The sequence below is a fragment of the Drosophila mauritiana genome, chromosome 2R (genome assembly GCF_004382145.1).
Source record: "Drosophila mauritiana strain mau12 chromosome 2R, ASM438214v1, whole genome shotgun sequence".
NCBI lineage: Eukaryota > Metazoa > Arthropoda > Insecta > Diptera > Drosophilidae > Drosophila > Drosophila mauritiana.
Genome location: NC_046668.1, coordinates 22,014,529 through 22,036,137, shown reverse-complemented (window position 1 = coordinate 22,036,137; position 21,609 = coordinate 22,014,529). Strand labels below are relative to the sequence as shown.

Here is a 21,609-nt window from a genome sequence, read left to right as displayed (position 1 = left end):
AAAACATGCCTAGTTATTAGTTTATACAGCAATTGCATTGCCATCTTCAAAAACGTTAAATTCGTTCATATTTACTCACTTTAAACAGCCTTTTTTGAGCTCTTGTGTCTTAATTATAATATGCACTTATGACTTAAATAGTTTCACCTACAAGTTGCACTCGCCGTTCCATTTAGATGCAAGAACATGTGGAGCGATTAATTTAGTCTAGTCTGTGTGAGGGGATGGGAAATTATAGGTATTATATCTAGGCCAAATATATATACTTGTCTATGTATTAGTTATTTGCAAAGGAATACATGTGCGTGTATATATATTCGGTAAAATCACATCTTTGAATTGCCACAGCTCGCTAGTTTTATGTACAGTGGTATCTAACTCGCTTGACGGGCCTGAAAACAATTGGAGGTCTTACAAAGCACTAAGCCGTGCCTACTTGCAGAAACCATTAACTCGGCATTTTCAGTTTACATGCTAATTTTACTTCAATTACCAATAAATATTGCACAAATATATACCTAATCGAAATCGTTTTAATACTACAGATGGTTTGTAAACACTATTGACCCATCAAAATCTTGTGTATAACCCATCAAAGCGTGGTATTGAAAACCTCCTTCAGGTGGGACGACCTTAAGATTAAACATTGTGACTTAAGTATTTCGTTTGCATTTCACGCGAAACCTGCATCTCGACAAAAGTGTCAAATGTATCTACACGAATGCAAAAGGTACAATCGATTTATTCATCTGTAAGATGTGCGCACCTCCGCTTAACAAAGGTTTCAACTTGGAAATGGAAGTTAGCAAACAAGGACCAATTAAGCGTTTAGAGATGCCATACCCTGTAGCAAGTGTATTTTAAATTCGTATATTGCCGATTAAATTCCTAGCTCGGCTTACAGTGTATCTAGTTGACTTTTGACCTCGTGTCATTTGCATTACCAACGACATTGAATGCCTTACAAATATTTTAGATGCGATACACACATTACAGTCATTGATTTAAGTTGATTTAAATACTATCAAAATAGACATTTATACTTATTATCTCTCCATCAAAAGCTCGACAATTCCAACCACCGTCGTTTTCTGTCCGAAACACTAAACTCAGGATAATAATTGTAATCAGGGACATAAAAGAGATCGTAAACGCAGGAAGGAGAAAAGAAAACATGGGTCGTTTAATTAAAATAAAGTTGTATTTATTGCGCTAAAATAATTAAACAAAACATAATACATATGTACAGTGATTATTGCTTGCACATTCACGAAAGGGAAACAGACAGAAGGTTTGGCTTTTGAGTTCAGCTCGATTTGGGAATCATTTTCCATTCTTGCATTGCGGTTGTATACGTGATTAATTTGCGTGTTGGCTAACCATAGACACTGACTATTGTTAATTGAGTAGTAAACGATTCACATTCATTTAATGGACACCGATATCGAATGGCTATTAATTGCCGCCCATGCAGCTTAGCAGCACACGCTCATTTACTCCATCTTTTCGTTGTGTTCAAAACAGTGTTTTAGCGGCTCTTCCTGCCTCTGGGATCCTCTGCAGCTTCCGTTTCCGTTTCCGATTCGCCGAATTTCCGTTGCGCTCTCTCAAAATAACAAAATGTTTTATGCATGTGTGGGTATGTGTGTGTGAGTGGTTTTTGGGCGTGTATGTATGTTTATTCACTTAATGAGATCAAGTCATATAGCGCATTATCTCGCGCAGAGCATAGAGTAACTCGGCCTGATTACGGGCTTCCATTATCATCAGATTCACATGAACCTGCGGATATCACAGATATCAGTTTGGGCAAACTAATGGCTGGGGAAATTCCACTCACCTTTTCACTGTCCTGCAGCTCGACCAGCACACTATCGTAGTCCTTGGTGGTGATTCGCTCGGGGAAGCAGCAGGCTGTCTTAATAAACATTTTCAGGGGACGCACGAGGAGCTGGGGGTTCAGGAATGTTTACAAAGTTAATTGGAAAATATGGAAAATACTTGGATCGGCCAAGAACTCAATGGCACAAGTGCTCTTCAAGGCATTCGGCTACAAAGTTGTCTGTTAAACACTTTCAGACATCTTTGAAAGTGAATGCCCAGCATAAGCGATTTCTTGGTCCTCACCTGGTTCACTTCGCCATAGTCGTAGTCGTCGTGGCGAATGCCGTAGATGCACTGGATGTAGTTCCAAATGGCCCGCCGGAACTTGGACGTGTCCACATTCTTGATGCCGCCCATGGTGCAGTAGGTGAGATTGTAGGCGGCCCGAAACTTGGCGTCCAAGAAGATGCCCACATCGTTGTACAGCCTGCGGAGTGAATGGAAAACCTATGCTCAGCGCATGTGGGACAACAGCCGTGGCTCATCACTCACCCGTCCACCAGCGAGTAGCCGTGATCCTCCCAGGAGTAGTCCTGGATGCGAAACGTGTTGATGCTCTCGGTGCCGCGCCGGGCGAAGTCCTGGTAAATGAAGTTGGCATCGTCCACGTAGTGCGACAGGTTGGTGGGCACGCCCACAGCCGCCTCCGGAGTCACGGCCGCCAGCTCCGCCGTCTGCTGCTCCACCTTCTGGAAGCGGCTGCTCAGCTCCGCCTCGCTGCACTCGTCCTGCTTCTGGGACAGGACCTTCATGCGCTCCATCAGCGCCTCCACACTGATGCCGTGCTGCTGCGGCAGCTGCTGCGCCGTGGCTGCAAATCAATCAAGTTAGTCAAGGAGTAGCAGGCACCAGACGAATGATTATTCCAATATGAGAATTCTCTACAAGGGAGATCCCTTTGGCACCACAAATTTCTCTCTGTGTGTACTCACCCAAATATCCGTTAAGGGCCGTTGCATCGGGTCCATCCGCAGCCGCATTTGCGGAGTCCGGTGGAGCTCCTCCATTACTGCTCGCTGCGGTCTGGCTGTTGTAATCCGGATTTGCATTGTTGAGCGAGATCTCCGCCAGCACGGGCTTTCCCTTCTGCGTCTCCGTCGGCGAGGTGGGAGTGATGAGGATGGTGGGTGCGAGGGCCCCCACTGCGGCGGGCGGACTCTTCAGCTTGGGACTGGACAGCCCGTCCAGCTTTTGTGTGAGGCCGCAGGAGAACACAAAGGAGGACAGCGAGTGGAAGTGCGAGAGCAGGACCATGGCGTGCACCACCTCCGACAGCGACCAGCTGTTCTTCCCCTTGGTGAGCCGCTGGAAGAGCACAAAGTTTTCATTCGACGCTTGCCGCAGCCAAATCCGCTCGGCGGAGTACCCACCTCGATGTGCTCCTTGCGCAGCAGCCAGGGCCGATGGGCTAATATTTTATTGATATCGTATATGGCACGTAGTTTGGCGGGTATGAAGTCCAGGCCGCCCAGCCAGGCGCTATCGCCGCCCTGGTTGATGAACTCCTTCTCGTACCGCTTCACCAGATACGGACACTGATGTCGGGCAGCAGCCTAGAGATACCACAAACAGAGATACCATTTATTCCAAGTCGCAAGTTGCAATTAATTACTCAATACTAGCTGGCTAATGACAGCTGCATATGTTTTCTTTTAATCGCAAGTAATATGGATTATAATAATAAGCTACATATAGACTTAAGCTTGATTTTATTCCCCACCATCAATTATCGCACGAGAACTCCAACGATTCGCTTGGCGAAATGAAGGCTTGAGGGTATTGGTATTGGTTTCAGGTAACATTTTTCTAGGCATTACGTAATTGTTTTGATCTTCTCGCCTAACCTTGGCCCCCAACCTCCCGCACTCCGCGGCGTTAGGCGGCGTGACCCACAATCGAAAATCCCCCAGAGCGCGGGACCTGGGAGGGATCGCCTCCGAGTGAGCCACCACCTGAATGGGTGCCAAGAATACGTGGACACCTATTTCGATCGCGGTGCGTGTGTGTGCGGCTGTTTGTGATGTTTGTGACCCAAAACAACACATTTTCGGGCATTCAGAGCAAAAGGCCCATTGTTTGCCCGGCCTCTCCGTTTCATTTAGCTGTTCGTCATTAAGGAGACTTGGGCAGCCAGGCAGCGGAATCGTGGCATCATGGCGAACCATGGCATCATGGCACCATGCCCTGACAGGGCATCGTAAATCTTAAATAATTTTACATTCGCCGAGGCCCGAATCTAGACAAAGGCAGTGCCAGAATCCGCGCTGTTCCCTAGGCGACTCTTGGGTGCACTTTCCCGCCAAATAAAATGTGAAATAGTAGCGATAAACAGCCCGTGGAAAGCTGTCCCAATTGTAATGTGTTCATAATTCAACCCAGCGAATGTCGGCCAAAATGTCACCCACAAACAGGAAATACTATATATATACGTACTTTTTATTGGCTTTACGATTATTGCACACGCACAACTTGGACTATAAATTATACTCAGGGGCCAAGAAGCCAACTAATTTGCTCCGAATAGCGCAGAACAACAATTGGAAAACTTGTGAAATAATTGATTAATGCGTTTGTTTCCTCTATTCTAGCACCTCGATCTCCCAATTGCAGCTGGGAAAATCTAAAATGAATGGGCATCGCCTGCGCAATGAAGGCAACTGAAAGCATAAATCAATTTTAATTACGCATTTATCCCCACTCTTATGGCCGAAAGTGATTAGAATGGATCTTAATTATGATGACGAGTGACTTAGTTGAATTAATAGTTCGACCTCTAATATTCAGTGGCACTTGGAGTCTAATTCTTTGCTACTCTTCTTGATGTGCCAACGGGTTATTTGGGATGGAATCAAGAGCTAGGCTCTTTTCCAATCCAAAAGCCCTGTTTTGCCTCATTTGAAAAGTGCACTCGGACTCAGGTGGATTTGATTTCAACGAATACGCGAAATGCAGTTCGAAGCTTCCGCACACCAGATGCACAGTACGTGCTGCGAATGGGTTTCCCAACAAAAGGCCAGACAGAACAATGCAAATGCGATCCAGCAGCACCGGATTCCCGATTCGCTGTTTAGAGCCGTGTGCTCGCATTCACAGCAGGCCATGTTCTTCATTGGCCCAATCAATGGCTATTGTTCTGGGCCAGTTTGGCAGCCAAATAAATTTTGGGAATAGCAAACGGAAAATAGAGTGCGCTGAGCTCATGTCTGTATGCATTTCATTCAGTTCGATGCTGAGCTCTTACTCACAATTATGGCCAAGTAGTATCTGTAATCGTTCGGCAGCGGGCCATCGCCCTTCATAATGAAGTTCTGGGTGGCCAGGAAGTGATCGTGGAACTGGGGATGGTATCCAATCACTTGGGTCACCTGGTCCAGGTCATCGAGCTCGTCCATGTCAAAGTCGGATGCTCCAGTTTGCGTTGCAGCGAAACACTGAAAGAACCAGATCATTACATTATTAGATTACATTACAATCTCAATATTTAGCTGATATGCAAAAGTGAATCACTTTGCAGGAATAAATCCAATTAAAATTGCCCATATTCCGCCCATCAAAATACAAGAAAGGAAAAGAGGGGCAGGAGTAAATTAAATTTATTTCTGTTTAGAACAGTTCAGTGTTCGGGAAATTAAATCTGCGTAACGAGAGACCCCACACAGCACACAGTGCTAATTAATATTCAAATTAATTTTACAGCAAACGCATTGCGTATACGAGACGTGGTCCATGCCATTTGCCAAGAGTGAAAGAAGCGGGCATGTGCAAATTAAATTCCATGCGAAAACTTTCGAAACTTCCCCCTGCTCGGAGCAGAAATCATAATGTGAGAACAAGAATCAGAATGTTGTGCATGACTTGGCTTTCATGCCGCTTGCAGACTCCCATTTTGGGCACCGATTATTGTGTCGGCCATCACGTATACGCACAGTTGGCATGAACATGGGTTCTGCGCAACTTTGGCTCTCAGCAACAGGCGTGCCAAAGTACTTCCATCCGAGCGTCTGGGCCCAAAGCCAACATAGCCGCATGGAGCTCTCTATGAGGCAATGCACTCATAATGAAATGCGGAATTTAATAAACTCGGACCAACGGGTGCGGCAATTGCCTGATGTGCTGCCGAGCTCTGCCAGATTTTTGGCACTCGGCTCCCGCCATCAATGGCTCTGGTGGCCATGGCTACCGTGGCTCGCAGCTCCCTTTTCAATAAAGATTTGAGCTGCAATCAGGATATTTTGCATCTGCAGGTGCACTAGACTTAAGCCTTTTCACGCAGGCAGGCAGCTGACCATTGTAAAGCAGATTTTCCGCTCCGCTCTCTAATTGAAATTTTCTTGGCTTTGGCTTATCGCACCAGCAGCACAGAAGGGCTGCGAAAAGGCGAAGAACAGCCAGCTGCATGGCCGTAAAATATTAATAATAGCTGGCAGGTGCTCTTCCGATAACAGCTGGCCACCACGTCGTATGCTTAACGCACTCGACCGAGCTGCGAGTATCCGATTAATAGGTAACTCAATACATTCCTAATTGGTTGTTGGCCTGGCCCCGCCTCAGCCCCGAAACTCAATGCTAATTGTGAATATCAGGTTTGGCTCTAGCCTCAGATGCCACCCACTCACCTCGCAATCCAACCCAGGCCGAGGGAGGTGATGAGCTGATGGATGCCGAGTGGGATGCACCCACGCCCGCGTGTGAGTTTCATATTCATAAGCGGCTAACTGGACCGCTTACGCCGGTCATCGCAGCTCATTAGATGCCATCGCTTGGCGTAATTAATTAATTCGAATGCCGAAATATCTGTCTTGTGGTAGCTGCCTCCTCCTCCTGGGACACCAGACTTAACAAATGTCGAACACGCGTAAACAAGAGTAGCGCCATTAGTCAAAGTGATTTATGCGTATGCAGATCGAGAGACCGAGACTTTGTGTCCACCGAGTGGCGCTGGCCAATTTAAATCTGTCCAGTTACACTGGCTAATTAAAAGGGTGAGTCGCCGAGATATGCAAATGGCACTGCGTTGACATTTCCATCATTATGGGTTCTCTTTGTGAATCCATAAATACACAAATTGGCACACACTCACACCCACGCTGGCGGGCAAACCCGTTTGGAAAACAAAAACTAGTTTCTGTGACACACTACCGACCGCCAACCGCCGACCACCGACCACCGACCGCCGACTGGCGACGAGCGACCCGATCCCCGTTTCAGTTTCAGTTCCAGTTTCGATCCCAGTCCACTCCGGCAGCCAGCGGCTTTGAGCGCAGCTTAGGCCAAGTTTAATGGGCATGTACACTTATAGTGCATATCCATTTCTGAGCCCCACACACACACACTACAGTCTGCGGTGTGTAGCATTGACACGAAGCTTTTCCCTGCTTCTGCCTTTCCATCCCCTTTCCAGACGAAACCTGTTCGTCTGCCATGGCGTATACGTGATAATTGAATAGTGCCTCCCCTGCCTGTGGGTGCATCTACCAAAGCCACCCACTCGTAAGCTCGAAAGTGTGCTAATCAAGGCACTCTGACCTCAAGACGTGGTCTTGGTCTTTAGTTTTGGGTGCGAAGTAGGTGTAAATCAAACAGAATGCAGCATTACTTCAATTACTGCAAGCATATGTAACAAGACACTCTTTCTGAACTAAAGATATGAGATACATGAATATCGCTTCTACTTTAAGAACCAAACCACCTTGATTATAAATTAGACTAATTGAAGACAGCAAGCGCACGATCCATCTTCTTCCATTTGTAGCTTATGCTTCTGGAGACTTTGTAAGACCGGAAACGGATATACTTCGTGAAGGCGCATAAAAAAGAGTGAGAACGGGCTGTTTTCAGCCGCCGAAAAGCAAAACAGGCGGCCAGTGGCCCCAATCAATCCGCTGCCGGCCGAAGACTTTCCGCGCCAACTGTTAACGTGCGAGATCATGGAGCGTGGCGATTAAATCAAAGATAATGCCTGCAGTGGGGCGTGCGAAGTGGGCGCTGTGCGAAGTGCTCACTGTACGGTGCGACTGGCAACTGGCAACTGGCAATTTGTATCTGCCGGATGCACGAGCGAACGCAGCTCTTTACGCTCTTGGGCTTATGTTAATCGCGGGCAATTAATTGCTGTAAACTAATTCTGATTTCCTCCGCACTTGGCCAGCGCAAAGTAAGCCAAATTAATTAATTAGCATAATTAGCCGCGGAAAATAACAATAAATTAACTGTAGTTCCAGCTCCGCCCAAATGAGTCTGCAAACTCATTGTCTTCTGCTTCCCGCAGAACACAAAACACAGAACGTTGTGAGTGTCAACACGGCCCCAAACAGATTAAAACAAAAGCTGGTAAACAGGCAAATAAATTAGCATAAATGGTAGAATGCCAGCGAGCGAGACGGCAGCAGTGCGCCGAAAGAGACGGCTAGAGACGGCCAGATAGGGGGCACCAAACAATGAGCGAGTAAACAAGTAAAGTGGAAAAAACGTCAGGTGTTATAGAAATGCAAACTGAAAACAATGACAGCAAACAAAATCTATGAAATGCGAAAGTGCGAGGCGTGGAAAATAAAATAATAAGCCTGAAAAAACGCTCCACGAAACTCGGAAAAAGCTGAATGCTTGTTCTTTCTTTGCATATGCAGCTGGAAGAAGAATGGCTTCAGTCATGAGGTATAATGTATCGAATACAGGTTGATAACGATAAATAAACACTTGGAAGATCGATCACAGCAGCTTTACCATGGCTGATTAGCATAACTAGTTAGTAGGTGTGTGAAGAAAGTGGACGCAAGTTCTTCAGAACTATGAAAACGAAGTGTGGAAGTGTGCAGATATGGAGGCTGCCTGCTTAAGCTCCTCCAAATGGGTCAATTACTATACTCCGCCAGATCGAGCAGATCGGAATATAGCCGCCATATACATGTGTAGCTTATCACCTGAGCACCTGAGCTCAACTCGAGGACTGCTCACTTACACTGCGCACAAAACCAGGTGCTTGGCTGTGTGCGTAGATAAAGTGACTTGTCTAGACGTTATAAACTATTTTTCTGTAGTTCGTGACACACACACACACACACACACACACTTGCCCATCCATGAACGTGCCAGTATGGGTGTTGTGTTTTTTGCGAACTGCACTTACAGTGGGGCATACTTAATTAATCCGCAACTATCAACCAGGCATCGGCTGATTTATATGTGGCTGAATATTGAAATGGGTGCAAATATCTCAAGATACTCCTGTGCTCACATTGAAGTTCAAGCTGGCATGGATATGAGATATGGATAAGATATCCCTGGTGTGTATAAACCACCTAAGCACACACATACATATACATATACGTGTGTACTTAAATCGCTTGTGCGTGTGTTTTTCTCGGTTCGCGTGGGAGGCGGTACGTGTTTTTCCAACCTCGGGTAGCTAAATAAAAAATAAAAGCTGTCTGGCACTCGAAGCGACACTTTGTCTGCTGATAAAGTGCAACAACACGGCCAACTGCTAAGCGGCAAATGGCAAATGGCAAACAATCATGACAAATTATGAGTTCTGTGTGTGTGTGTGTCTGCGCATTGTGTCTTTGTGCCAATTAATTTATATGGTATAGTTGTATAGTATAGACTCTCCAAGAGATAACGCCCTCCGATGGCAAACCCTTTGAACAATGTTGTAAGGACTGCGAAAGACAAAGATAGTTCAGCCAATATATGAATGTATATTTCCCTTAGGTGAATGAACTCGCAAACAAAAGCCTACAATTCTTAGAACTCTAAATTTAAACGCCTAATTTTAGCGAATAGTTTGCGGACATTTATAGACTCGTGCCAGCGATTTATGTGCAAAATAGTATACTAATACTAAATATATTAAATTAGCTTTAAATTCGGTTGATAAAGTTGCAACTTCCTGCTGCGAAATTGGGCCACAGCGGCATGTCATCAAAGTGCATTGCTGCATTCGTGCGCGATTGATCTCAATCACTCGCCCAGCCAGTCAATCACTCAATCAGCCCAATCAGCTCAATCAGCTGCCCCTTTGCCACTCGGCCCGAGGCGAAAGCCTTTTTGGACTCCTGCCAGCGTGCGAATGGCGCACATCTGTTTGTTCTGATATTCGGCTGCTGGCTGAGTGACTGGCCCAAGCACCACCCACACCCACACCCACCCACTTGGCCACCCCTCCCCCCGCGCTCGCCACAAATTGTGTATTTTTATACAATTTATATTTTCATTGCGTAAATAAAATTCCTGGCCTGGCGCAGATGGCTGATGGCCGCGGGCTGTTTACGTTCGCTGTCATTGAGTATCGGGCATGATAATTGAAATTATTATTATTATTATTATTATTTCCACTTTGATTCGCCAGTGCAGTGCCTGATTAAAGTGCAGCAGGCTGTTCGACCTTTAAAGGCCACTGGGAGATCCTATGGCTTCCTTTGATTGGATTAACTCTTGCTGCAAACGAAGGCCCAAATATGTAGTTCAGTTGATACGCATTGTTTTCGCGGTTAGTTCACTTTTCAGCTACTCTAATTGAATTCATTCCGAGTCGCAATTACTCGACATTTGCATCTATTTCGCTGATTAGCTGACCTAGTTCGGCAATCGAGTTCGCCATGAAAACAAAGTGCCAGAGTCGCCAGCTTGGCCTTATCTATTCCATAGCTCTACCGGGTCTATGTCCACACACAGATCCATGTGAGAAATATCGGAGGCTTATCAGTTCTTATCGACGGGGTCTTTCGCAAAAGTACCCAGTCATTTCTGCACACTCACTGCGCATTAAAAAGTTGGCAACTCAGCTCGGTTACCAAACTACCTACTCACATTCCCAGCAACTGATTGTTGTTTTCCCTGCAACTCCCTGCATTTCCCGCATTTCCTGCATTTCCCATTTTTATAATTTTATCAGCATGCCTGCGAGAAGAATTTCAAACAAAAGCACGCATTTTTCAAATAACATCCTTTCATATTTGCAGTGCGGTTTTAAGTTTTCCTACTCTGGCAAAAGTTAATTACGAAGCTGTGCAAAATGTGCGCCATCCGAAAACACAAAAGCACGTATTACATTTCAGCGTATGCGTAAAGTGAAAATCATTTTTGGCTGGCCAGGCAAAAATATAACGCACCGAGTATCGCTGGCATCGTTGATTGAAATCTCAGTTTAATAATCATATCATATCATTTGTCAGTTTCCACTTGAAACATAATATGCTGTCAGTCAGGTTCTAAGTGCACGCGAGCTTGAAATAATAAACTTTAACTCAACTTTAACTTAATCAATAAGCTCTGCATTTGATGGAGACTCCTGCTAATCTTTCCCAGAAAGAGTGGCATACGTGTAGGATAGCTACCTGCTGTGGGGGACTTACATCTTAACCGCATGAACTTACATCTTGAGAGATTTGTCCCATATCCGCGTAGTAATCGACGGCGTAGTACATGAGTCTGGCGGAGGGATCGAGTCCAGTTGGATGTGGATGCGACGTGGACTCGGATTCGGAATCAGAGGTCGCAGTCGATTGCAGTTAGGCGCAGTTGGTAGCTGCAGCAGCGATCGCAGTGGGAAAATAACCAGTTCTCGCCCGGCTCTTTGTTTATGGAGCCACGAAAGTGGAGCAGCCGCCAAACTGGAAATGCACCAAAGCAGGAGGCTCGTCCGCGGATCGTATAGTATCGAATCGAATCGTATCGTATCGTATCAGAGCGGATTGGATCGCTGGATCCAAACCAGATTTTCTTTCAAGTTAAGCTGCTGCTTCTGATGGCGATGCTGGTCTGGTGTGGTCAGGCTTGGGTCTTCTCTATCTGCAGCCAGAGTCCACTATCACTATCAGCGGAGTATCCGAGGTCGCGGATTGTGGTTCAAGCACTTGTAGGTGTAGCTCTGGATCCGCAGGACGTTCTTCTCGTCGGTGATGGCGATTCCCCGACTCGAGTGGCTAAAGCATTGGCAGTTGGAGCAGATGATGTTGGTCTGGTTTTTGGTTTTCATTTGTCGGTTTGAGCTGGCGACCCTTCCACTCTGCACGTGCTTGTGCTCCTCAGATGTTGCTAGCTGCGGATGAGAGAAACGATCTTCATTAATTACCATATCACAGCTCCACAAAGCCCAAGCTCGCTTCCCACAGCAACAACTCGTTGGCGGCTCTCCGCCGCCTCCAATTAGCATTCAAATGCCAGTCAAAATATTCACTTTTCGTCGCTTTCTTTTTCCAGCTTTTTCGGCTTGGGTTTTGGTTTTGGTTTTGTTTGAGCGTTTCTTGTTGGCTCCACTGCCGTGTATTTAGCGGGCCTGCACAGACAGCGTAAAAATCGCGCAATGCCAAAAATAAAAGGCAAATATCGGCCACAAAGCAAAACGCAGCACAAAAGTTGGTAAACAAACTGGGAGCTGCGAGTTGGGAACTCGGAACTGGCACCGGGAACTGGGCAACTGAGCACTGGGAATGGCCGAAACGGGTTCGCTCCTCTTCCTGGGGCAAGGTGAGATTTCAAAAAAAAAAACTTAAAAAAAAGAATGTGAAAAACAAAAACGATAATGGAGCGGCGGGTGAATGTGAAACCGAAATTAATATCAACTGCAAACAGGGCATTTTTGGCAGGCTGGCGCAAAGTGACAAACAAATAGCCAACCGAAGTGGGCAAAGATACGGGGGCCACAAAGAAACAAGCCCAACAATGGGCACAACAAGCCGAAACAAGGCATTCGGATTCGGACACAGATTCAGATTCAAATTCAGGTTCAGATACATTTACAGACACAGATACAGATACAAAGTCGGGGAAGTAAACAAACAAATGGAAAACAGATGATAGAGTTACAGGCCCGGATGATCTCTTGCGGTTTTTGGCCCCGCATCGAAGCCTCGTCATCGTCACCATCGCCATCGCCATCGCCATCACCAGCAAGGCGAATCACACAAACGTGACTCTGACATTGTAGGCGGCTGCACTGGAATAACAAAATAGCAAATAGCAAATAGCCCACAAATCGGGAAACAATCGGCGACAAAGGCTGCTTTTGTAACCCAAGCCATTTGGCGCGCACTCGAATAACATAAACAGCGCTACAAAGTTTCCTATTAATAATTTTTTATTATCGACCACGTCACGAGCATACTAAACGCTTCGCCGACTCCCCAATCCCCATTCCCATCCCCATCCGAATCCCGCCAAGTCGCACGAATCGACTTCGAACAGCTGGCCAGTGGATTCGTTGACAGAGGTGGTCATGGTAAACATGGCCGAGACAATGTAGCTGCTTTTCGCTGGTTGGCCCAACTAATTAGCGAAAGTATTGAGCCAAGCCTCGGCCTGGTCCAGTCTACTCCAGCACACTCCAGACAGGCGATGCACAGGCAGAAAAACGGGAGTAAGTACACTGTGCATAATTGAATCCTATCTTCAAGATTGTCTACTTCCTAACTGCTTTGCAATCATAAGATCGCTAGATTGAGATGCCACTTATAGCACCCCGATTCATCTCAGTGTAGTCTTGAGTGTCTTGTTTACCGCCAGCTCCGAATCTCCGAATGGACGTATTTAATTTATCCACTCACACCAGCACTCCAATCGCGAGCTGTTCCATGGATGCGATGCTGTAAACGAACTCTGGCGTGTGGTGACATTGAACGGCGTCCACAACACACAAACACAACAAGTAAACAACGGCCGGGGCGTTGCCTATGTGCCGCCATGCGTATGAGCGTTATTATCACGTATACGCATGGTAAACATGGTAAACAGCATCTTCCCCGCCCACAGCGGCGGCAGCATGGGCGTGGCTCCCCCGCCGCTGATAATTAAATCTATTTCGCACTGTCTGTTTGTGCTTAAAGACTTCGATTGAACTTTGGAAAGTGAAAACTATGGAAAATGAAAGAGAAAAGCGCTCCCCGCTCCTACACATTGCATGTTACTGATTAAAGTTAGCTTGGATGTTCCAAAGTTTTGCATTTGTTTAGTTAACTAGGGAAAAACGAACTGGTTGCCCCCTTTTCGGAAAGCCGTTGCTTATGATTTAATGCAGTTTTTGGCCCTCGCTTTTGGAAACGAACAGCTGGATTTCGGAATTCATCAGCCAATTTTAACCAGACGTCATGGCGCGCCTTTGTGGCTTTGTTTTTCAGCCAGACTCTGGCTTTTTGTTTTTAGCGTCATTCGATTCGAGTCACACCTCCTCTTTTCAGCGGACTTAATAAAGCGTTGCTTTTAGCGAACAACCAGGAACAAAAGTAATGTGAACCATATTTAAGTATTAAGTACATGGTTTAATACTTATTTAAACCTCACACACAAATAGCACTAAGCTACGCCCTAAAAGTCATCTTTTGAGCATTTTCCAAAACACTTATTTGGTGGCTGCTAAAAAATTCGAAAAGTGGTGAAGTTTCGCACCCATTTGGCGACCCATCCTAATCAAAATGTGCAACTGGGAGTGCTGCAAGTCCAGGTCGCCGATTGCCAAGCGAATGGCGGCCAGGAAGCTCCTGCAGATGGAGGAGGAGGAGCGACGGAAGCCCAAGCTGGTCATCCCGACGCCGCAGAGCCTCTTCTACCCCTTCGAGGATGTGGAGGCCATGGCCAAGTACATCGTGAACGTCAGTCACATCAGGCCAAAGTACGGACTAATCTGCGGCAGCTTCCTGAGCGACATGGTCAGCATGGTGGAGCAGCCGGTGGTCATTCCCTACGAGGACATACCCAACTTCCCCGACGGCATTGAACCGGACTGCAGCTTCGTCTTGGGCTCGGTCATGGGAGCGCCCATAATAGCGCTGGTCCACAGTTTCCACTCCTGCGACGGCTACAACCTGGCCACCTGTGCGCTGCCCGTCCGCGTGATGCAGCTGTGCGGGGTAAGGACCATCATGCTGACCTCGGAGGCAGCGGCCGTGGATCATGGATTCGCCCTGGGCGACATTATGCTGGTCCAGGACCACATCAATGTGGTGGGCATGATGCACCAGACGCCGCTGGAGGGTCCCAGTGATCCGCGCTTTGGCAGCCGCCGATTCTCAATGGTGAACGCATATGACAAGGACCTGCTGGAGAAGGCACTCGAGATTGGCAAGCGGATGGGCATCCAGAAGTTCCTGCACAGCGGCGTCTTAGCCTGCCTGGGAGGTCCCATCCTCGGCACTGTGGCCGAGGAGCGAATGCTGCGGACGATGGAGGTCAGTGCCGTGGGCATGTCCCTGGTGCCCGAGGTTATAGCCGCCCACCACGGCGGCCTGAAGGTGCTCGCCTTTGTGGTAATCAGCAGGGTGGCCAGCGACAAGCAGAGCGAGGAGGGCGATAAGGACAAGGAGAAGGACACTGACAGGGACTCCAAGCAGGAAAAGCGGGAGCCGGATTCCCAGGAGCTGGTCCCACTCCCAAGACTGCAGGCCTGCTCCGATCTGATCGGCCGACTTATGTACTGCATGCACCTCGAGATCTGACGATCGAAAATAGACTTCTCGAATCCCCACCCGACTTCTTCTATTCGGATTCCTATTTTCGGTGCGGCCAGTGTGCTGCCAACGCGGAAATAGCCACAGGTGCAGCTGTTGGCGCAATCTTCTCGGCGAAGAAGAGTTGTCCCGTGGGGGGAGGTTTCAAAATGTGAGATCTGTGATCTGAGATGGCCAAGTGGGAAGTGTGAGGTGTGAGGTACGAGTGTGCCCGGTGTCACGCTGTCTAATGGACGCCCCAAATGGCCAGCCATCAAAAGTGGAGAGCAGAGTGCACACGGGCCGTATACGTAATGTCCAATGCTCGGGCCAGCTGTAAAGTACGTTTAATGGCAATTGGCCGGCATCGAAAGCCGAGCTACTCTGTTGCACGTCCACTTGGCATAGTAGAGTAATGTATCAATTAATCGGCTAAGAGGCTTACGAGTCCGCCTTATCAGAACGTCGTTAAATGCCCTGCTTCCTATGGCCGGTGGCAGTGGAGGAGGCTCCCTGCGAGCCAACTCCCCGCAGATTAGCCTGTTTTGTAATGGCCATTACAAACTTGCACTGCCAGCGCTTCTTTGTTCGTCATTGTGGCTAATTTTATTATTCGCCATTGTGCGGTAGCTGCAGTAGCAGCGCGATGACGAACGGCGATTGTGCTGCTTATTGACGCTGATTGTTCAGATACAAGTGCATATATGCATGCATGTATATAGTGGGGTATGTATATGGGCTATGGCGACCGCCACGAGCTGTTTGCCTTGCAATTTGCGAATCGCGCTCGTCGCTTTGCTTTCAGCTGTTTTCAGCTGTGCGATCATGCGGCTAGAAAGCTACATTTTCCCCGGCCTGCACCGATTTTTCGCCGATTTCACCCGGTTCCTCGTCCGATCTCTCATCCGATTTCGACCGATTTCCCCCACTGAGATTTCGGCCTGCGGCACTACGCTAATGAGTTTTCCGTGGGCAGTTCGTTGACCCCGCTGCATGAACTCATATTGATTGCAACGTGCCACCGAGTTGCAGTTCTGACTGCGATTCATGCGGCCAGTTCAGTGCACTGATGACATTATGCACAGTTTTATTTTGGGTGCCATGAGTGCGTGAGTATCGGTGTCAGCTGACTCGCAGATGCAGATCTGCATCACCAGATAGAAAGATGCAAAGATACAAACACATTGTGGCATTTCGATTGCGCTGGGCGCAACATCTGCCCGCTATTTTGGCAACTCAATTGTCAACAAGGATCTAATTTCGATCTACGGCTGACGCAATCCAAATGGCAGGCAGATGCCGATAGGAGTGCTGATATTATGCTAATTATAATGCCACGTGCTAATTATAATGTCAATATCCATGCTATTAATTTAAGCCCAGTTGAAGCAAAGTTGCATTTAAAACTAATTTGATTCTATTAGCTTCTCGATAGATAAATCCAACCCCAAATACTCGGTTGCATGGGGAATTAGAATTTCGCACACAAAATTACTTTTGCATTGTAATTATTATTCGGTTGTAATGCAATTTGCCAATTACATACACAAATCCACAAACAATCGCACACAAGTTGAAAACCCTGCAAAGCAGCGGCTGTAAATGAATGGAAATCTGAATTTGGCAGTTGCTATGGCTTTTCCGACGAACTTCTAATCGTACTTGGCCACCATAAACAATATTTGGCGATTAGATTTTTTATATATTCACTTGACTTAAGTCGGGCCAATCGCCACTGATATATGTGCTTATGAATGGTGAGTTGTTTGCGCTGTGAGGGAAATCCATTTGATTAGTTATTGAAACTCTTTTAGTCAAGTCTTTACAATCTTTACAAAAACAACAGTTAGCTGAAGTACATGCGTATGTATATACCCTTGAATCTGAAGCATGGGAAAACGGCATGGAAAGTACTCAGTTTTGTTTGTGACTACTTGTAATAAGTAGGTAAAAGTAGAAGATTGCACAAATTAACGGAAGGCAAGCTTAACTGACTGCAGTTGCAATTGTGTTGCTGTTGCACTTGCTGCAGTTGCAGCTGCAGTGGCTGCTGCAGTCGCTGTTGCGAGTTCAGTCACCTCGACTTGCGCCCATAGAAATGACTATGATTTAGCAGCATTCGCGCTGTAAGTAGTGCACATACAACAAACAACACGACTTTTAAACAATCCGCATTAAATATGAGGCAAGTGATAAATAAACATTGGATAATTTGCAGAAAAGTATCTACACTTTCCATTTGATTCTGTTCAAATAAGTGTTTAAGTTATGGTTACAATAAACTTTTACCGAATTACTGGAATCTGCGAAGCGTACAGCTGATCGAATTAATATTGTTAGTGGCCGCAGGTCATTGGAAGACCCATGACTGTTGTTTCCGTTGCAAAAGGACGAATTCGATTGAGTTTACAGACCGATTCAGTTGTTTCTGGCGCTCGAAAGCCGCTTAACTGATTGCAACATTGATGGAAGCTCATATCAATTGCCCTCTCAGCCGATGGTTCAAGTGATTTCCCATCACACACTCGCACACCCAATCACTCAACACACATAAGCACACACACACAAACTCAAGCGGCAATCTTAATGCGCCTGGCAACAACTAAAAGGCAGCAACAACATCGCGAGCAACAGTTGTGTGCATGAGTATCTGTGTCTGCGCGAGTATCTGTGTGGCGCGCGCCAGTGTGTGGAGTATCTGTGTGCGACGGCTACGGCGACGCGACGACATAGCAACCGTTTATCATAATTGGCATTAACTGCCAGCCATTCCTCAATTCTTTTCGGCCCGGAGCATTACGTATACGCCGGGATGGCCTGGCATGGCGAAGAGAATTCATTGCCGAGCATGGGGCCTTAATTCGCAGGCTCAGTTCGTTTTCGTTCTTCTTGTTTGTCTGCGAATTACGCCCATGTCGGCGTACTTGATTGTTTCACCAGATGTATTGTGCGAGAGTAACAATGGATAGTATCGTGTGTATGTCCGCAAGGACCATGTCATCTGCTGAACATTTAACTCGAATGCTGACCAACAAGCTGCCTAATTAGTGGATGGGGGCCAACTCGAAATAGAACTGGAAAAAGCTGAAGCTGAAGCCGAAAGCGAGACGAAATAGCCGCGAGAAGCGCGTAATAGAAACCGTAAACAAACGCAGCCAGCAAAGTGAACAAATGCCCTCAGCAGTTTACCAAAAACCGCGTGCGAGGCTTCGCCTTTGCAGTGGGGCGGAAAGAGAGGGAGAAACGCTCGGCAAGCGAACACGCCGCCTAATTTAGATTCCCGTGCGGTAGGTCAAGTGCCAATTTCCTCAACTCGAAGTTGTGGGGCAGCAGCAAGTCCAATGCTGAACGAATTGAATCAGTGTGTCTTCCATTCGATTCTGTTTTCTGTCCTCGTCTACCCTCAGCTCCGCATCTTGGCCAGGAACCTGTTGCGCTGACTTGACAGCCCGTCAATCCGCAAAGTACCTGGCCCTGGCCAAAAAATGGGAAAACAGCCGGAATTGGCCAACAACCGCAGGTTTCACATGTGCAATCTGCCAAAGATTTGAGAGGATTTTGTGGGGAGCGATGCTCCAAACCCACTTGGTTGAGCTGCTACTCCAGTCGAGAGTTGTGCACAGGGAAAAGGAGGTTTCTCAATAGATTCAATAGAGGATTAAAATATTCAAAAATAGTGAGTTATTTATGTATGAAGACATTAAGTAAGGCACAGCTGATAACTTCGAGTGGCAACCTATGTTAGGAGATTACCACCCCAAAGATATAGTTTAACAAATTTAAAAGTGCATTTTGTTTTTTGCAGTGCTTTGGGTTTTTTGCCAACATTTTCGTTACACGGCAATCCCTAATGAAACATTCCATTTCATCCGAAAAGCCTCTTACTGACAACCCTGTCCTCAAAGGACATTTGCAAATGTATTTGGAAAAACTGGAGTACTCCGTAGGTGGCACCTCACTTACCCTTTGTTCTCCGGACTAACAGTCTCTACATTTGCTTGAGAGCGATGTTTGTAATCTCCTTTAATTTCGGTTCATTTGCCCGAGAGGCACACAGCTACTTTCTTGTGGTGGGTGTTTGTCTTTACAATCGCAGATAGAGCGCTTCTTTCGCCCGCGTTTTTGATAACACAGAACATATATGTAGTAACTAATTGCTGGAAATCGGCGAGGGGTTCCAAACTTAAGACACGAAAACTGTGGATAAAATATATTGTTTTGATCAAAGGAAACTAAGGTAATTGGTTTTTGTATATAATTCGAATTTAATTTGATTTACGCGCTCACTAATTATGTAATGCCCGTTCCCCTAACCCCCCGAAAAAACGAAGGACCGATTGCATTTGGCGCGAAAATAGACAACGGCAAGCGCAGAGATAACAATAATAGTTTATATTTAAATTTAAACAACAACGGCGGTCAGCATCGTTTAATTTGTTTACGCGGCTCGAGTTCGTTGTTATTCGACTATGAGGCCAATCTAATTTATGCTCCGCCGCCTTGTTGTTGTCTCAGTTTTGGGTTTGATTTGGTTTGCTTTAGTGCCACTCTGACTGGGCTGCTTTGCAGGAGATTTCTGTAGTAATTTTCCATGCAATAACAATGATTTTCGCTTTTTTATTTTTCTCTATTTTTCTATTTTTTTTTTGGCGCTATCTACATTTCTTATTTCGCGCCGCCTGCAGTTGCGTTTGAGCGCGTATCCGAGTGAAATGGAAATTACCAGAAGTAACAGAAGAAACGGAGACGAGAACGAACCAAAGGGGAATAAAAATAAAAACGGTTATCCGATGTTTTCGGAGCTTCCTGATTTCCCGCGATCTTGCGCTGCGAGTGGGAGCAGATATCGGGCGTCTGTAGCGCGTCTGGATTTCCCGGTCTTCCGCTTTTCTAGCCGGACAACTGAACGCGGCCAGCGACAAACTTCAACTGAAGCAACTCGACTCGAATCGAATCGCGGCGAAACGAAATGAAACGAATCGCAACGAAACGATACGAAACAAAACGAAACAGCTGGTATCGCAGCCCGAAAGCCTCAGAGTGCAACAACAACAGCTGACGGGGGCGGAGAGCCGAAGAGAGCACGCCACACTGCGCAAAAAGTCGGGCAGTCAAATGCACAGCAGTCATGTAGTAACATATAAGCTTATTTTTCATATATATACATACATAATTTCAGACACCTTTAACAGCGACTTCGTAGCTTAAAAGGATCTGCATTCAAGGAACTTATTTTCAATGTATCTAATTATACCTTTGTGTTTCTAATTTTAAAGAGAACTTCTTTAGATTCCAATTATTTGTTTTCTGTGTAAGCTTATTACGAGCGACGAGCAGGAGAGCAAGTGTGTGGGACAGAGAGAGCGGGCAAAGCAGCAACAGGCAGAAGCAGTCGAACTAGTAGGCTGGGGGCGGGGGGAGTGGCTCTGTAGGCGCAGGAGAGACGGTTGCTATGACTCTTTGTTGCACCTACTTTGTTGCCGTTGCCAAGGGTGAGAGCTAAGCTGCATGCCGAATACGCTACACAAAACAAGATATACAGACTTTCAGAACCGAATCGTTTCATTTTATAGTTTTATACATATCTTAAAATATTATCATTTTGAAACTCCAATATCATATATATATGATGTATTTCGTAAAGTAGAAGATATATTTCTGCTTAATCTTCTACTTTCTTCTGTAGCGTAGGGTACCCAACTAATCCAATACCCCACGCACAAATGTACAGTTCTTTTCTTCGCCCTGCCTCTCTGCTCCTTCAATTCTTTTTAGTTCAACATATGTGAGGAGCACATGGAGCGACAGCAACACAAACAGCAGCAGCAATAACAATAATAGCAACAATAACAACAATGACAGCGCAGCGACAACGACGACGCTCCAAATGATTGAACTTAAATGGCAGAGGCCTAGAAAGCAGGGTGTGCGTGTGTGCGTCGCAGTGTTTGTGGATGCAAATGTGTGCCCGGTTATCAACACTTTTTAGTCGCCAGCCCTCCTATCTCCACCCGTACCCCCCTTGCCACGCCCCTTTCCCTCCCTCACTCTATCCTCATGCTAGGGCCCAACAAAATAGTCAGCATTTGCGGGCGTTCAAAGCTCAAAGCAAAAGCAAGAGCAAAGAGGCCACAGGCAGCCCTCTGTGTCGTGATCCAATATCTCTGTCCACAATAATCAGCACTAAAGGCGATAGTTTCGCACTCAAATGGGATTAATTCTCACTGGAATACAACCCGAAAACATTTCCAACACTTCCAGCAAGCGGTGCAAAAGTGTGCTTCAAAAAGCATGCTTTTCTGCAGAA

The 21,609-nt window shown here is 46.4% G+C and overlaps 2 protein-coding genes across 3 annotated transcripts; one reads left to right on the top strand and one right to left on the bottom strand.

The window, feature by feature from the left end:
* Positions 1 to 1,335: 1,335 nt before the first annotated feature.
* On the bottom strand, positions 1,336 to 20,237 carry LOC117136417 (sestrin homolog). Of its 2 annotated transcripts, none has more exons than XM_033297326.1 (10): positions 20,026 to 20,237; positions 19,266 to 19,499; positions 11,259 to 11,923; positions 5,130 to 5,315; positions 3,255 to 3,437; positions 2,817 to 3,189; positions 2,377 to 2,695; positions 2,128 to 2,311; positions 1,841 to 1,951; positions 1,336 to 1,782 (listed from the first exon to the last, which is right to left on the bottom strand). In XM_033297326.1, exons 3-10 carry the CDS (start codon positions 11,307 to 11,309, stop codon positions 1,696 to 1,698), a joined length of 1,494 nt encoding a protein of 497 aa, XP_033153217.1. In that variant the 5' UTR covers positions 11,310 to 11,923; positions 19,266 to 19,499; positions 20,026 to 20,237; the 3' UTR covers positions 1,336 to 1,695. The 2 variants fall into 2 exon arrangements, with proteins under 2 accessions (XP_033153217.1, XP_033153218.1); XM_033297327.1 differs by having other exon boundaries at positions 20,061 to 20,237.
* LOC117136418 (purine nucleoside phosphorylase) lies at positions 14,253 to 15,345 on the top strand. The gene has a single exon (XM_033297328.1). The coding sequence runs from the start codon at positions 14,292 to 14,294 to the stop codon at positions 15,309 to 15,311; it is 1,020 nt and encodes a 339-aa protein (XP_033153219.1). The 5' UTR covers positions 14,253 to 14,291; the 3' UTR covers positions 15,312 to 15,345.
* Positions 20,238 to 21,609: the final 1,372 nt, after the last annotated feature.

What these genes read in the sequence shown, in the direction of transcription:
- LOC117136417 (XM_033297326.1), bottom strand. Translation starts at nt 11,309, where the DNA reads ATGTACTACGCCGTCGATTACTACGCGGATATGGGACAAATCTCTCAA. An exon ending in TGGGACAAATCTCTCAAGAT is followed by an intron (nt 5,316 to 11,258) that starts GTAAGTTCATGC and finishes TGGTTCTTTCAG; the next exon opens with TGTTTCGCTGCAACGCAAAC. An exon ending in TGCGCAAGGAGCACATCGAG is followed by an intron (nt 3,190 to 3,254) that starts GTGGGTACTCCG and finishes GTGCTCTTCCAG; the next exon opens with CGGCTCACCAAGGGGAAGAA.
- LOC117136418 (XM_033297328.1), top strand. Translation starts at nt 14,292, where the DNA reads ATGTGCAACTGGGAGTGCTGCAAGTCCAGGTCGCCGATTGCCAAGCGA.